Below are 18094 nucleotides of genomic sequence, written 5' to 3'. Positions count from 1 at the left end.
CGGCCCATTCATCCATCCATCATTTATGATGACACTGGTTGCGCAGTGAAGGAGTATACTGGATCAGGACATAAATGGAGGGAGGTGGGAAGTGAAATAGACTGATTAACCTCCCTATGAATGCATTCCACTTTGATTAAATATAACACTGAGCAGTTTCCACTAAACACTCCCACACACATTATTTATTTCATCCTTTTAATGTTCCTGCCATGTATTCCATTCATTTTACAGATGATGAAAGGGAGTGCTGGAGAGATCAGATCTACTAGCTACCATATCTCATTATTTCCAGAGTACATCAAAATGCGTCTTAGCTCCTCACGTCATGAATTTTCTAAGTTATCTGCTGCCTCCCTACTCAGAGAGCACAGTAACTGGACAGCTACATTGTTAGGAAAGAGAGACAGAGAGCAGAGTGATTGTGGGAAGAAGCCCAGTATGGCAATTAGCTTTTTCTCCTCCAATTCCGTTTTTTACTATGCCCCTAACTCCACCTTAGATTTAGAATATTCTGTATTTTTGATAGGGACTTCGTCATTTCTCCAAAGTGTTTAAGGATTCCCTCTTTATTTTCCACTTATTTCCTCCCAAGTTATTTAGTAATTTAAATGATTTGCCTAGAGGATATGACTGTTCATTTTCCTTGGTAGTTACAATTCTCATAAATTAATCCACTGTCATTCTGGTTTATATATTAACTTAGGAGTTTAGTGATTGTGATCCTACCTTCTGAGAACTTCATCTACTCTAAGTGTGCTGTTCAATAAAAATTTTGAACCTGTGAGTCTCTGAAGTTTGATAAATGCACCAAGATAATGCCAGTACTTGGCTAGTCCTGGAGACACACTTGAAATATTACTGAGTGGAAAATTGAGAATATAGGTCATGGCTCTGGTCTACAGCTGGAAAAACCAATTCAGAATGATAATATAACTAGATTTCTTTGGATGGGGCATTATAGATATGTGGAAAGGGGGATATTTGTCCCTGTGTGTTTGGCATTGTCCAAGGGACAGGGTAACTCCAAAGTAGTAAACATAAAAATCGTTCATTTCAGTTTTAGTTCACAGTGTGAAAACGGGATACTTGTGGGGCTTGTTAATTAATTCATTTCACTAAATGTTTATTGATCATCTGCTATGTATGAGGCATGTGTTTAGGTGCTGTGGGGGACACAAAGTACAACACTGTTTTGAAAATAGTCCTAAGAACTGGGGCGCCTGGGTGGCACAACGGTTAAGCGTCTGCCTTCGGCTCAGGGCGTGATCCCGGCGTTCTGGGATCGAACCCCACATCAGGCTCCTCCGCTATGAGCCTGCTTCTTCCTCTCCCACTCCCCCTGCTTGTGTTCCCTCTCTCACTGGCTGTCTCTGTCTCTGTCAAATAAATAAATAAAATCTTTTTTAAAAAAAAGAAAGAAAATAGTCCTAAGATCTATTGATTTCCTTTTCTTTGGAAATGTAGTTGCTAAACAACTTATATTAATCCAGTTTCTCTAAGGAAAGAGTACATGAAATGTGGTAGTAGGTATGTAGTCCCACGGCAATTCTAATCATGTGCTGTATCACATATTGGCATTCTAATTCCAATACCTACATTCCTCAAGGTGACTCATGGTGTGCTGGACTGATTGCTGTGTTCCAGGACTGTTAAGACTGAAAAACCAGATCTGGAGGCAGGGGACATGCTTTATGGAGATGATGATCTTTCTTGGGATCTTAAACTTACTTAGGAGTCTCAGAGCATCCCATAATCCACCAATCATACTAACATATCCAAATGCTGATAGCAAATCTCATGGCTGGGACTTTGGAGATGGAAATTTAAATTAATAGGTTTAATTTAAAGGAAAATAGTCTTTCTTTTTTCTCATTAAATATTAGATGAAGCAGAAAATGGCATGTAGACATAAAGGAGAGGGTAAACAAGATGACAGAGGAACATATGGATAGGAAGTATGGGTCGACAGGGGCACCTGGGTGGCTCAGTCAGTTGGGCGTCTGCCTTCAGCTCGGGTCATGATCCCTGGGTCCTGGGATCGAGCCCTTCATCAGGCTTCCTGCTCAGCACGGAGTCTACTTCTCCCTCTGCCCCTCCCCCCTGCTTGTGCTCTCTCTCTCACTCTGTTCTATCTCTCTCTCTCAAATAAACAAATAAAATCTTTTTGAAAAAGGAAGTATGGGTAGACAGACTGAAATACTGAGAAGAGACAAAGAGAGATGGAGAAAGATGGGGGTATGGATAGGGTACAAAGATGAATTGTTTGAGTTTTCATTTGGGATTAATCATGTCTGGCTTGATTTTATGGAATAAGAGCATCATTATAAAAAGATATTGCAAGTGGAACTGCTTTTTAAAGTACATAATTCTCTAGAAATAAAAAACAATATTTATTACATGTAATAAATAACATGTGTACAAGGACAGTGAGCTAGATCTGTACTAAGTCAACAACCTCTGAGCCATTGATGAGACATACCTAAGATCTATTGTTACCTGTAGTCCACAGGATTTTTAGTAAATAAGCATAGAATATTAGAAATAACTCTAGCCACGTCTTAGTGGCTTAGGGTTGTTGGGAACATATCTTGGTTGTACTAGCGTTGGTTCTCCTCATATTCATCAGGCCAGAACAAGAATGAGAAAAGGAGGAAGGAGAAGGAGAAGAAAGAAGAAAGAAGAAGGAGTTAAATGATGATGGAATTTCCCCTTCTCTCAGCCAAGTTCTCTTCCCTTTCCCAGCAGCCTCCATAGTGCCCCTTTTACCTCCTTGTTTCTTAGAGTGTAGATGAGAGGGTTCACCATTGGTGTGACCACAGAGTAGAAGAGGGAAATGAATTTGCCCTGGTCCTGGTTGCTGGTCTTAGCAGGAAGGAGATACCCATAGATAGCTGAGCCATAGAAGAGGAATACCACCACCAGATGGGAGAGGCATGTATTAAAGGCCTTTCTCTGTCCCTCAGCTGAGCGGATCTTCAGCACTGCTTGAGCTATGTAGCAGTAGGAGATCAGGATGATGCTTAGTGGGACAGCAGTGAAGAAGGTGCAGACACCGTTGAGCACAGCCTCATTGAGACTCGTGTCTCCACAGGCCAGTTTGATCATGGCAGGCACCTCACACAGGAAGTTGTCCACCCTCCGGTGCCCACATAATGGGAGCTGCAGAGTGAACGTTGACTGGATCAGAGAGTTGCTCAAGCCACCCAACCATGCAATGGCAGCCAGCAGCCAGCAGAGCCGATGGTTCATGATGGTGGTGTAGTGCAGGGGCCGGCAAACTGCCACATAGCGGTCAAACGCCATCACCACAAGCAGGATGCACTCAGTGGCCCCTAGCCAGAGGAAAACATAGAGCTGGGTCACACAGCCACCATAGCTTATGGTCTTATCTGGTCCCCATAAGTTGATCAACATTTGGGGGACTGAGCTAGTAGTAAAAGCAAGGTCCAGGGAGGAGAGGTTGCTGAGGAAGAAGTACATGGGGGTGTGGAGCCGGACATCCAGGCAGGAAAGCAGGATAATGGTTGAGTTCCCAACCAAGGTCAGCAAGTAAGCGAAAAGAATGACTATGAAAAAGATCATCTCCAGCTGGGGATGGTCAGATACACCCATCAGAATGAAGTCCTCCGAGAAGCTGTTGTTGGCCCCTGCCATTTTGGTTGCTGTCAGTCACTTGAGGAATCTGTCCAGGGAAAACCACTGAGAGAAAAGCAAGTGAAAAAGCAAATGAGATAAGGCTGCTCTGCATCACAGAGGGGCTAATCGTTTTCTGGGCATCATGTGTAAGTACCAATTTAATTTTTGTGACTGCAAATGTTCACTGCAATCCTCAACCACTGTCAGTCTCACACGAATGGAAACTTTATTCCATCGAATGTCAAACGAGAGTTATTGCTGCAATGAAAGAAGTGCCTTATGAAGAACAAAAAGATGAGGTATCTTCAGTCCAGCACAGTGGTTACAACAAGGTAGAGGGAGTTGACCATTACAATTACATGTAGAAATTCTTAAAATACACATTTCCCCAGCCAAGGTTTTGATATGCTCATGGGAGGGAGAAGCAGACTCACTCTATTTCGAAAAGCTCTCCAGAAGTTTCTTTTTTTTTTTTTTTTTTTTTTAAGATTTTTTATTTATTTATTCAACAGAGATAGAGACAGCCAGTGAGAGAGGGAACACAAGCAGGGGGAGTGGGAGAGGAAGAAGCAGGCTCATAGCAGAGGAGCCTGATGTGGGGCTCGATCCCATAACGCCAGGATCACGCCCTGAGCTGAAGGCAGGCGCTTAACCGCTGTGCCACCCAGGCGCCCCTCTCCAGAAGTTTCTGATAAACATCTCCCCCTCTCTTCCAAATCCCTCCCATCCCTGGTGAAAACTGTTGGTCTAGAAAGATGAAGTTTGAGGAAGAACATGAGGAGTCTATTAAATCATGAAGAAAGTGGAAAGAGTGAATAATTCACCAAATATAGAAGATAAACATGTAAGTTAAGAGGAGGTAAACGTAGGATAGACATAACTTCACATAAGCCTAAGTAAGTTGAGGTGGAACAGGCTAAAGAAATAAACAGCAGTTATCCAAAGGGGGTTAAAACAATTAGTGGGTACCCTTTATTAGTAAAGGAAACTGGAAGATTTCAGAGGATATCCTTGATCCTTTGAGGTATATGACCACCATCCCCATGTCTAAACTGTAATTCTTAACATCTCACAAACAAAAATTAGGCCTTGTTAATAATGGGCCAATAGTGTCCCTCTACCAAGTCAGGGATGATAAGGACTTCAGAGAACTTTTTTCTTCAGAGAACTTTTCATCCTTCCTTCAGGCCGCCTCTACCTTATACTTCAAATGGAGTTAACTACTTATCCTTTTCATTTAAAACCTAAGGATGCTGAGGAACTGAGTTACCATCCGATAGCTCAACTTTCAGTTCCAAAGTTCTTTCTGAAATCCGTCTCATACCTCCGGCTTCTAGAAGTGCTTCTCCCCTTGTATCCATGTAGGGGAAAGAAACAGGTAGACACTGCCCATTTCCTTCCATAACCTGTCTGGTATTTGGGTGGCTGGTGCTTTGTGGCAGCTCAGGGATGCCAGAATTTCAGACAGGTTCTATGCATATGAAATGTTGTTTAGCCCAGGAACAAACCGGCCAAAGCGGAAAGGGAAAAACTATACCCCGAGAGGGAAGCTATCTACCTCCGTCACCAGAAAGTTCAGAAGGAAATGCCAGACCAGCTAGATTATTGGCCTGAGCTTGACAAACTTCCCAAGCCAACGTGACTGTAACTTCAAGTTTGAATTCAGCAACTCAGCTGCTCTTCAGGGTGTTTCCTCCCTCAAATGGTCTCTTCCCTTGGTTCCTATTTCTCGCATGATTTGGGAATGTTAAATTGATCCAGCACTACTTGCATTTTAAGAGAAGCCTAGAGGGAACAATATTGAATGCAAAGGGTGTACCATTTATGGGGCAATTTTAGCAGGGGGACATCCAGATGGAGGTTACTTGGGTACAGAATGAGTTTCAGGAATGGCTTTTATGTTGCATAGATGGTTCTCATCCTGGCCTGCCTGTGAATTGGTTTGAATGTTCAGGATGTTGAGAAAAACAGCCACAACTTGTGTCTCAAAGAGAATCCCAGATATTGTGATTGCCCGCCTTCGCCCAGTTTTCTGCCTGCTCCTCCTCTAAATTTCACAACTCTCAACTGACCATGCGTGGATTAGGTGCCACATCTGGAATTGGGGTTGGCTGACTCCTGTCATGGAAATAGCTCCTGAGCTGCCGGCACTCCCCATTTGTGACACCACATTCTCAGAATCCAAGCCTTGCTTTAATATTAGCCTGAGCAGTAAAGGGAAGGTGAATCATGAAAAGCAGAGAAACAAGCCCAATTCTAAATTCCCAATCCTGGTAGAGAAGTTTTTAGATATGTTTTAAGTATTTCACTTATGTGGGAGATGGTTGTCAGTGATATTCTTGAGAACTCAGTTTGTGCCGGACTCTCATGCATGGAAGTTCTAAGTTAATCTTTCTTAAGGACATGGTCAGAGTGGGAAATGGGGTTTTCAGTGGAGAGTAACATTGAGGCAGAATGGCAGGCAACAACCACAAAACAAAACAAACTTTGTCTAGACGGATGAAGTCTGAGGTGAAATACAATCACAATCTCTCCAGGCAGAAAGTTTAAGGTATTTGATCAGATTAACAGGAATTTTATCCCCCAATCTAAGAATTCAAGAATGAGAGATAAGGGAGTTTGAATCTTAAAAGAGGTAAAATAGGACCAGTAAACCAAAAAGGTGACATAGTTCAAACTAAACTTATGGAAATTGTAATGCCTAAGGGGCATCACAGTTTAAAAATATTGAAATTTAAGAAATAAAGAGAACTTAAGGTAATAAATGCTGTCTGAAGGGGACTTTAACTTTTGATGTTCACATCAGGGAAGACAACCAAGCTCCCTTAAAATTTATTTCTGATGCCACTGTTAGAACAAAAATCCTGGCTGCGTGGATCATGAGCCGGGCTCAGGTGGCCGCGGTTCTAACAAGCATTGGATCTCATAAAATAGAAGAAGAGCTAAACGTATCACACAGGCACACCAACCGAACACCACAAACTCAGAATGGAAATGGCTGGATAAGCATGGTGTTCCAGGAATAACTCTCCAGGCTGTATCTCTCTGCAAGGCGACAGCAATTTGCAGTGGGTGTCACCAAAGGGAAAGCAGAGTGTTTGACGTGGGGACCAGGAGGGAAGCTTTCTGCCATGCAGTGCCTGGGCAGACGCTCAGTGGAAGGTCTTACCTGATTTGCCTGATGGCTTAAAAGACATGGAGCGTGTGCAGATTTTTACAGAGGAGGGAGCAGGAGGAAATAGTTCTCATGGAGAACAGCCAAGACTAGTTAGTTTAACAAGTGGTTAAAGGGAGGTTTGGTTTTGCTTTCTCTTCCAGATAATGTCTTCACAACAATGAGGGGATTTTAAAGATGTGTGAATGCACAACAGGTATTTTCCTAAAGCAAAATAGGCTTAAATTAAAAGCAAGAGAAATTATGACAGGACATTTTAAGATTTCAGCATGATAAAACATCGGAAATTTCCTTGGCAAGAGAGAAATGTGTTCCTAGAGATTTGTATGCCTGAAGGCACTGGACTATAACCAAGTCTTCCGTGACATTCTTCTGTTGAGGATTCTGTTCCTAGGACTCAAGTGCACACTGAAGAATTTTGTTTTCTTTATTCTCATCAGATCAAGAATTTCCCAGCTCTTCTCCTAGACCATTTTACAAATGACTTTGTTAGAGTTCCTCATTTGTAGTTTTATTTTTTTTTTAAGATTTTATTTATTTATTTGACAGAGAGAGAGACAGCCAGCGAGAGAGGGAACACAAGCAGGGGGAGTGGGAGAGGAAGAAGCAGACTCATAGTCATTTGTAGTTTTAAAACTTCCCTTCACAGTTCAAATATTTTCTCCTCCTATCTCTTCTCTCAGCTGATGGAGAAGGTCACAAATGGGCTTGGGGCTCTAAGGCCATGTCACTTCCAACCCTTCTTCTGTGGGAAGATTCCAAAATCAGCTCCTTTAAAAAGACATTCATTTCTCTCTTTCGTTCTCCTTACCCCAACTTTGTTCCCTTTTTGCCTCTCACATACCCTGAAGTCTCTGTTAATAAAAGTTCGCGGATTGTTCAAGGAAACATACCTTTGGCTTCAGGACTCTCCCAAATCCATCACGCCGTCCCTGGTGGACCAAATAGGAGAGGGAGAAATTAGGAAGGAGGCTGAGCTGTGCGGCTGCTCTCCTGCCCACTAGTCGCAAGCACAGGTTTTTAACCCTGGGGCTGGCCCTGGCTATCTGAGAAGCCCTGGCTCTGCCACCTGGAAGCCCCGCTGGCTCTGGCTCGTTCTGCAGAGCCCAAGGGGGCACATGCATCCCCCACAGGTAATTGGCACAAAGCATTTGCGTGGCCAGCACACGGGGAAAAGGCTGTCCCTGAAGAACCCACTCCATCTTTCACCTCAGGCCCACCCCAAAGGTACATTAATAATTGAAAAGTAATAAGAATAACCACATTCCTTAACTAATTACCAGTGATATTATTTTATCCTTTTCAAGGTACTTTCATATGATCTAACTCAGTTTTTTAAATGCTTTCTGGGGCCCCCAGCTGGCTCATTTGGTAGACCATGGGACTCTTGATCTCGGGGTTGTGAGTTCGAGTCCCACTTTGGGTGTAGAGATTGCTTAAAAATAAAATCTTTAGGGGCGCCTGGGTGGCTCAGTCGTTAAGTGTCTGCCTTCGGCTCAGGGCGTGATCCCGGCGTTCTGGGATCGAGCCCCACGTCAGGCTCCTCCGCTGGGAGCCTGCTTCTTCCTCTCCCACTCCCACTGCTTGTGTTTGCTCTCTCGCTGGCTGTCTCCCTCTCTGTCAAATAAATAAATAAAATCTTAAAAAAATAAATAAAATAAAATCTTTAAAATGCTTTCTATGGCATTTGGAGAAGGTGGTCTTATCGCCACTCAGTAGATGAGTAAACTGAGCAGGAAGTGATTATATGACATGCTTAGTGTTAAGCAGTGGTGACTTCAGTGTTTGTTTCCTCACTGGGCATAAACCAGCCATCCTGCAGAAGAAGTAAGTATTTTTGGCTCATCTTCTGGGAGATGCCATCCTTGAGTGTTTTTTGGGAGGGAAGGGGGAGAAGGGATTCCCACTATCTCCGGCCCTAACATAAACCATGAGTCAGGGGTAAGAACCTTAGACACTGACACCATGCTGTGTGAAGAGCAATTACTTACAAATGATACTAAATAAATACATAAATGGTGACTGGCAACCTAATCAGGTCATGAGATGTCATGGAAGATAAATTACCCCAGAAACTGACTTAGAAAACATGTCATTCAAAGGACTGGACACTGAGGGTACACGTGTGCCACATGCTGGTGGGGTCTAGGGGTGAGCAGGATGGGCACGGCCCCTGCTGACCAGGGCTCCCTACCACGTAGGTCTGGTTCTGGAAAGGGTCTCACAATCATTAGCACTGCTTGCTGGCATGTGCTGGACACCATGCTCAAGTTTACAAACATTATCACGACGACCACATCAGGCAGGTATTAATCCCACTTTACAAGAAACTAAGGCTCAGAGGTATTACATAACTCACCCAAGGCAAAGAGCTAGTATATGGCAGAGTAACGTAAACAAAGTCTGATTTACTACAAAGTCCACACTCGTGAAATATTGAAGAATCTCAATGAACAAAAATGGGGAATTCAGTAAATGATGGCACCTCTATGGAATACTACACAAACCGTTATCATTGGACTCCATAAGACTTCTCTTGTTTTGATTTAATTTAATCTTATTTTATTTACTTTTATACTTTATTCCCAATCCCCACTCTCATTCCACTCCACACTCATAGGCTGTGTCTCATGTGTTTAAGTGCCTGGGTCTAACTGTACCCTTGTAAAACATGTGTCTTACATATGTGAGTGTTTTACATTGACATCCACGGCATTTGCCATAGACTTCATTCTGTTTCTTTTAACTTCTTTTTTCTACAAAGTTCTCACTTATGTTTTAAAAGGCACAACCATGTTGCTATGTGCCCATTTGCTTCAGTATTTCTCAAACTGAATACACATCTATCATATTTTATTTTTCATTCATAGGGATGAACATACAGCCTGTCTTAATTTCCCACTACCACAAACAATGCTGCAACGAACATTCATGTACATATCCCTTTACAGACCTGGATAAGAGTCTATCACAGGTCTGTCTCTCTGTCTGTATGTATGTACGTATGTATGTATATTCTAGAGGGAAATTGCTGGGCAACAGGGATATACATATGAGCATTCTCTGATTCTGCCAATGTGTTGATGCAGTCTACAACTCCCAATAGCTAGAAATGAAGATTTCTGATTTCCCCTCATCCTAGACAACACCTAGTATAATCACATTTTCTAAAGTATGCCAGTCTGATGGCTATAAAACGGTACCTCAGTTTAATCTGCATTTCTCTGATTACTAGTGAGGTTGAATAGTTTTTATAGATGTGTTGGCTTTTGAAATTTCTTATTCTATAAGTTGTATTTTCAAATCCTCTGCCTGCTTTTAGTTTTTCTGTGTGTTGGTTATAGACATTATAAATATTTCCCCCTAACCTATGCTGAACTTCTTTGAACAAAAATCCTTAATTTTGATATATTCCAATTAATAATTTTCTGCCTCTAAGTTGATTTGTGCATTTAAAAATTCTTCCCAATCTCTAATATACAAATAAATCCCATTTTATTTTCTTCAGATAGTTTTATGTTTCACATTTAAATTTTTAATTCTTTCAGAGTTCATCACTGTATGTGATATGAGGTAGTGATCCAAATTAATTGTTTTATTAAAAACCCAGGGGGTGTATTTTTCCTTCACACAAAGCAAATTCAGAGATAGACAATCAGGATCTAGTGTGGTAGCAGGTCAACAATCATCAACCCAGGTTCCTTCTACCTTCCCGCTTACCATCCTCATCAGTGGCTTCTGTCCTCCAGGCTGCCTGTGGTCTAAGATGGTGGCAGGTGCTCTGGTCATCATGTCCCCACTGCTGCAAGGAAGGTGGAAGATGTTTTTGCCTCTTTTGGAAAGCTATCCTAGAAGTTCCATCAAATAGCTTCCTTTACATCTCATTGATTAGGATTTAGATATAACAACATCTAATTGCAGAGGATGGGAAATGTAGTTTTTACCTGATCACAAATATCACATCATATATCATATCATATCATATCATATCATATCATATCATATCATATCATACATATCATATCATATCTTGCAGCCCCAACAATGTAAGGGTTGTATTACTAAGAAATGGAGAGTAGATGTTGAGTAGTCAAGCAGCAGTCCCTGCCACGAAATAATTAAACTTGCTTTGAAATGGCCTTCTGTGTTGCTCGGATAAGCACAGTAAGAATGAATTCCTTTACAATTACAAATATACAAATAAAAAAGATTTTTAGTGTCTTTCAAGTTTTTACTGAGATAAAATTCACAAAATTCATAAGTTTAATCATCTTAAAGGATTAAATCCACTGACTTTTATTATATTCACAAGGTTGTACAATCATTGGCACTGTCTAGTTCCAGAATATTTTCATCATCCCACAAGAGAATCCCTGTACCATTAAGTAGATACTCCCCATTCTACCTTCGCTCCCATCCTCTTCCAACCACTAATCTCATTTCTGTCTATAGGGAATTACCTGTTCCAGATGTTTCATACATAAGGGATCATATAATATATGGCCTTTTGGGTCTGACTTCTTTCATTCAGCATAATGTTCATCCATGTTGTAGTATGTATTAATACTAAATTCCTTTTTATGGATCAATAATATTGCAATGTATAAATATACTACATTTTGGTTATCCGTTCATCAGTCGATGAACACTTGGGTGGGTTATACCTTTCAGCTATTACGAATAGTGCTGCTATGAACGTTCATGTATGAGTTTTTGTTTAGAAACATGTTTCTAATTCCTTCAGGTATATACCAAAGAGTAGAATTATTGGCTTATATGGTAATTTTATGTTTAACTTCTTGAGAAACTGCAAACCATTTTCCACAGAGGGTGTACCATGTTACAGTCCTACCAGTTTCTCTGTATTTCACCAATACCTATTATATTCCTTTTAAAAAATATAGCAATCCTAGTGGGTGAGGTGTGGTACTTCACTGTGGTTTCGATTTTCATTTCGTCCATGTCTAATAATGTTGAGGCATCATTTCATGTCCTTTTACACGTCCATAGACATACATGTATCTTCTTTGCAGAACTGTCTATTCAAGTCCTTTGCCTATTTTTTCATTGGGTTCTTTGTCTTTTTGTTGTTGAGCTGTAAGTGTTCTTTATATGTTTTGGACACTGGACCCTTATCAGACATATGATTCACAAAAATTTTCTCTATGTGGACTGTCATTTCACTTTTTAAATAGTGTCCTTTGAAGCACAAAAGTTTTTTATTTTGATAAGGTCGATTTATCTAATTTTTCTTTTGTTGCTTTTGGTTTTGGTGTCATACCTAAGAATCCATTGCCAAATCCAAGGTCATGAAGATTTACCCATATATTTTCTTCAAAGAGTTGGGCTGCTATGTTTTATTGCTCCAGGATAAATGCCCAAGATTACAATTCCTATGGTAATTGCATGTTTAGTTTTATAAGAAACTACCAAACTGTTTTCCAGAGTGTCTGTATCATTTTATATTACCTTCATCAAGGTATGTGATCCAGTTGCTCCACATTCTTGCCAGCACTTGGTGTCATTACTACTTCTCATTTTGGCCATTCTTTGGCCCATTTTGGCCATGTATGTAGTGATATCTCATTGTGGTTTTTTTTTTTTAAAGATTTTATTTATTTATTCGACAGAGATAGAGACAGCCAGCGAGAGAGGGAACACAAGCAGGGGGAGTGGGAGAGGAAGAAGCAGGCTCATAGCGGAAGAGCCTGATGTGGGGCTCGATCCCAGAACGCCGGGATCACGCCCTGAGCGGAAGGCAGACGCTTAACCGCTGTGCCACCCAGGCGCCCCCTCATTGTGGTTTTAATTTCATTTCCCTGATGGCTAATAATGTTGAACATCTTTCATTTGCTAATTTTTCATCAGTATATCCCTTTGTTGAAATTATTGTTTATGTCTTTGGCCCACTTTAAAATTGAATTCTTGGGGTGCCTGGGTGGCACAGTCGTTAAGCGTCTGCCTTCGGCTCAGGGTGTGATCCCAGCGTTCTGGAATCGAGCCCCACATCAGGCTCCTCTGCTAGGAGCCTGCTTCTTCCTCTCCCACTCCCCCTGCTTGTGTTCCCTCTCTCGCTGGCTGTCTCTCTTCTCTCTGTGTCAAATAAATAAATAAAATATTTTTAAAAAAATTTTTAAAAAATAAAATAAAATTGAATTCTTTACTTATGGTTCAGTTTTGAGATTTATTCATATATTCTAGATACAAGTCCTTTGTCAGTTAGGTGATTTGCAAATATTTTCTCCAGTCAATAGCTTGCCCTTTTATCCTTATTTTTAATAACAGCTTTATTGAAAAATTCAGACACAATATTATTTACCTAAAGTGTGCCATTGATAGACTTTGGTATATTCATAGAGTTGTACAATCCATCTTCATAATCAATTTTAGAACATTCTCATAATTACTAAAAGAAACTTCATAGCTATTGCCATTTTGGCCGAACCTTCCCACCTGTACCCAAGACAACAACCAGTCTACTTTCTGTCTGTATAGATTTACTTATTCTGAACATTCCATGTAAAGGACTCATATAGTATGTGGCCCTTTGTAGCTGGTTTCTTTCAATTGGCATCATGTTTTTCAAGGTTTACCCATGTTATGGCATAAATCAGTACTCCATTCATTTCGGATGGACACTCAGCTTGTTTCCACTTCCGGCTACTGTGAATAATGCTGCTATGAACATTTGTGAACAGGTTCTCATGTGGCTGTGTTTTCATTTCTTTTGGATACATACCTAGTTTGGGAGCTGTTGGCTCATATGGATGTTTAACCTTCTGTGGAACTACAAGACTCTTTCCCAAAGCAGTCTTCTCAGTATTTTAATGGTACCTTTCATGGGAAATGTAAAAAATTTTAACAGGGTCCAGTGTATTTGTGTTTTTCTTTTATGGATGATGCTCCAATGCCATGTATAAGAACACTTGGCTTAACTCCCAGGTCACATGTTCCTATGTTCTTCTAGAACTTGTAGAGTTTTAGATTTTACATTTAGGACTGTAACCAATTTAGGGTTAATTTTTATATAAAGTGTGAAGTTTACATGGAGGTCTATTTTTTTTTTTACATATGGATGTCCAAGTCTTCCAGCATCATTCATTGAAAAGACTGTCCTTTATCTACTAAATTGTTTTTGCACCTGTGTCAAAAATAAATTGGCCATAGACAAAATACCCCAGGAAAAGAAAACTACATACCAATAGCCCTTATGAGTATAGATGTAAAAATCCTCAACAAAATAGTAGCAAATTGAATCCAACAGCATATTAAGAAGATTATATGGCATGACTAAGTGGAACATATCCCACAAATGCAGGGGTGATTCAACATAAGACAACTAATATAATACACCACATTATAAAGTGAAGGGGGGGAAATGAATAATGCAATAAAACCACGTGACAAAATCCAACACCTTTTCATGATAAAAACACTCGACAAACTAGAGAAAGAAGGGAACTTTCTCAAAATGGTAAAGAGCATTTATAAATAATAATGATAATGATAATAATAATACCCACAGCCAACATTATACTCAATGGTGAAAGATTAAAAGCTTTCTGCCTAAAATCAGAAATAACGATGTCTAATTTCACTACTAATATTTAGCATTTTACAGAAAGTTCTATGGTGAGTGAATGGGCAAGAAAAAGAAATAAAAGGCATTCAAATTGGAAAGGAAGAAAAAATCTTTCTCTATTCGTAGATGATATGATCTTATATATAGAAAAGCCCAAAGAATCTACATAGAAACTGTTATACATAATAAATGAATTCAGCAGAGTTGCAGGTACAAGATCAACGTAGAAAAATGAGTTGTTGTTTATATACACCAGCAATGAACAATACAAAAAGGAAATTAAGAAAACAATTCCATTTAGATAGCATCCAAAAGAGTAAAATACCCAAGTACAAATTTAACCAAAGAGATGAAAGCCTTCTATGCTGAAAACTACAAATCATTTATAAAATAAAGAAAACATAAATAAAACAAAAGTCACCCCGTGTTCATGGATTGGAAGACTTAACATTGTTAATATGGCAATATGCCCCCAAAGCTGTCTATAGATTCGATGCAATCCCTATCAAAATTCTAATGGTCTTTTTGCAGAAATGGAGAAGCCAATCCTCAAATCTGTATGAGATTGCAAGAGACCCTGATTAGCCAAAACAGTCTATAAAAAGAACAAAGTTGGAGGATTCAACTTCTCAATTTCAAAACATACTATATAAATCTACAGTAATCTGAATGATGTGGTACTGACATAAGCACAGACATGTAGACCACTAGAATAGAACTGAGACTCCAGAAATAAACCTATATATCTATGGTCAACTGATTTTTTTTTTAGTAGGCTCCATACCCAGGGTGGAGCCCAAAGCAGGACTTCAACTCACAACCCTGAGATCAAGACCTGAGCTGAGATCAAGAGCTGGATGCTTAACCAACTGAACCACCAGGTGCCCCTGGTCAACTGATTTTCAATAAGGATTACAAGACCATTTAGTGGGGGAAAAGAATGAGTTCTTCAACAAATGGTGCTGGGACAACTGGATAGCTACATGCCCCCCCCCAAAATCAAGTTGGACCCCTACTTCACATCCTACAAAAAAATTAATGAAAATGTATCCATGACCTAAATATAAGAGCCAACATAATAAAACTTATAGAAGAAAATATACAGGTAAATCTTTGTGACCTTGGATTTGGGGGTTTTATTTTTATTTATTCATTTTAAAAAGATTTTATTTATTTATTTGTCAGAGAGAGAGGGAGGGAGAGAGCACAAGCAGGGGGAGTGTCAGGCAGAGGGAGAAGCAGGCTCCCTGATGAGCAAGGAGCCCAATGAGGGACTCGATCCCAGGCATCCCTGGCAATGGGTTTTTAGATATGACACCAAAAGCAAAAACCAACAAAAGAAAATATAGACAAACTGGACCTCATCAAAATTTTTAAAAATTTGTGTATGAAAGGACTTTTATCAAGAAAGATCAAGAAAGTAAGAAAAGGGGTGCCTGGGTGGCTCAGTCGGTTAAGTGTCTGCCTTCAGCTCAGGTCATGATTCCAGGGTCCTGGGATCGGCCCTACATTGGGTTCCCTGCTCAGTGGGAGCCTGATTCTGCCTTTCCCTCTGTCTCTCCCTCTGCCTCTCCCTCAGCAGCTCTCCCTGCTTGTGCTCTCTCTGTTAAATAAATAAAATCTGGAAGGAGGGAAGGAAGGAAGGAAGGAAGGAAGGAAGGAAGGAAGGAAGGAAGGAAGGAAGGAAGGAAGGGAGGAATGGAGGAAGGAGGGAGGAAGGGAGAGAAGAGGGGTGCCTGGGTAGCTCAGTCGGTTGAGTATCTGCCTTAGGCTCAGGTCACGAACCCAGAGTCCGAGGATTGAGCCTCATGTGGGGTTCCCTGCTCAGCTGGGACTGTGTTTCTCCCTCTCCCTCTGCTCCCCCCTGCTCATGCTCTCACTCTCTCAAATAAATTTAAAAATTAAAAAAAAAAAAGAAAGTGAGAAGAAAACCTACAGAAGGGGAGAAAATACTTGTAAACCATATACAGGGTAACGGCTCAATACCCAGAATATATAAGGAACTTCTACAACTCAAAAACAAAAAGACAAAAAATCCAAGTTTTAAATGGCCAAAGGATTTGAATAGACATTTCTCCAAAGAAGAGAAAAGGCCAGCAAGCTCATTACAAGATGCTCAACGTCATTAGTCACTGGGAAAATGCAAATCAAAACCACAATGAAATATCACTTCACACTCATTTAGATGACTTTAATAATAATAGTATAAAACAGACAGATAGCAAATATTGGCAAGGATGTAGAGAAATTAGAGCCCCTGTACATGGCTGGTGAGAATGTAGAATAGTTCGGCCACTATAGAAAAGTTTGTTCCTCGGGGCGCCTGGGTAGCGCAGTCGTTAAAGCGTCTGCCTTCGGCTCAGGGCGTGATCCCGGGGTTCCGGGATCGAGTCCCACATCGGGCTCCTCCGCTGGGAGCCTGCTTCTTCCTCTCCCACTCCCCCTGCTGTGTTCCCTCTCTCGCTGGCTGTCTCTCTGTCACATAAATAAATAAAATCTTTAAAAAAAAAAAAAAGAAAGAAAAGTTTGTTCCTCAATAATTCAATAGAATTAACATATAACCTCACAGGTCCACTCCTAGATATATACCCAAAAGAAATCAAAACAGGCACTCAAATGCTCGTATATGCATGTTTATAGCAGCACTATTCACATGAACCAAAAAGTAGAAAAGCTCAAATGTCCATCAGCAGATGAGTAAACAAACAAATTGTGGTGTATCAATACTGTGGAATATTATTCAGTCAAAAAAGGAATAAAGTGCTGATATGTGCTACAATGGGATGAACTTCAGAGACATTATGCTGAATGAAAAAAACCCAGGCCCGAAAGATCACATACTGTACAACTCCATTTATTTTTAAAAGATTTTTATTTATTTGAGAAAGAGAGAGAGAGTGAGAAAGAGCTCAAGTGGGAGAGAGGGAGAAGCAGGCTCCTTGCCGAGCAGGGAGCTTGACGTGGGGCTCAGTCCCAGCACCCTCAGATCATGACCTGAGCCAAAAGCAGACGCCCAACTGACTGAGCCCCCCAGGAGCCCAGTATGACTCCATTTATATTAAGTAGTCAGAATAGATAAATCCTTGAGGCAAAAAGTAGATTTCTGTTTGCCAGGGACTGTGGGAAGGGGGCAATGGGGAATAACTACCTAATGGATACAGGGTTTTCTTTGGGGGCGATTAAGATGTTTTGGAACTAGACTGGGGTGGTGGTTGCTCAACATTGTGAATGTTTTAAATGCCACCAAATTGTTCACTTTAAAATAGCTAATTTTGTTTACTGTGAATATCATCTATTAAACAGTTACCTATAAAAACAAATTTGCCACATTATGTGGGTCTATTTCTGGACTCTATTCTATTTCATTGATCTATGTGTCTATCCCTTACCAATACCACACTGTTTTGATTAGTGTAGCTGTAGAGAAAGTCTTATAATTGAGTGATGTGAATCCTTCAAATCTTTTTTATTATATTTCAGAACTGTTTAGGCTACTCTAGTTCCTTTATCTTTCCACTTTACATTAAATCTATTGATCAATCTGGGGGGAACCAACATCTTTGCTATGTTGAGTTTTTCCAAGTTATGAGTATGGTGTGTCTTTCTATTAATTTAAGACTTCTTTGACTTACTTCACCACTGGTTTGAAGTTCTCAACATACATATCCTGTGTTTTTTTGTCCTGTGTTTTGTAAGAG

At 40.3% G+C, this 18094-nt stretch overlaps 1 protein-coding gene across 1 annotated transcript; it reads right to left on the bottom strand.

The window, feature by feature from the left end:
* Window positions 1–2718: 2718 nt before the first annotated feature.
* On the bottom strand, window positions 2719–3657 carry LOC113270894 (olfactory receptor 2C1). The gene has a single exon (XM_026520498.2). It carries the CDS (start codon window positions 3655–3657, stop codon window positions 2719–2721), a length of 939 nt encoding a protein of 312 aa, XP_026376283.1.
* Between the last annotated feature and the right edge of the window lie 14437 nt (window positions 3658–18094).

This window comes from Ursus arctos, unplaced genomic scaffold, assembly GCF_023065955.2.
Source record: "Ursus arctos isolate Adak ecotype North America unplaced genomic scaffold, UrsArc2.0 scaffold_2, whole genome shotgun sequence".
NCBI lineage: Eukaryota > Metazoa > Chordata > Mammalia > Carnivora > Ursidae > Ursus > Ursus arctos.
Note: the sequence above shows the minus strand (reverse complement) of the source record. Positions and strands in the feature narration are given on the sequence as shown.

Coding starts and splice junctions, on each gene's coding strand:
- LOC113270894 (XM_026520498.2), bottom strand. CDS start 3,657: ATGGCAGGGGCCAACAACAGCTTCTCGGAGGACTTCATTCTGATGGGT.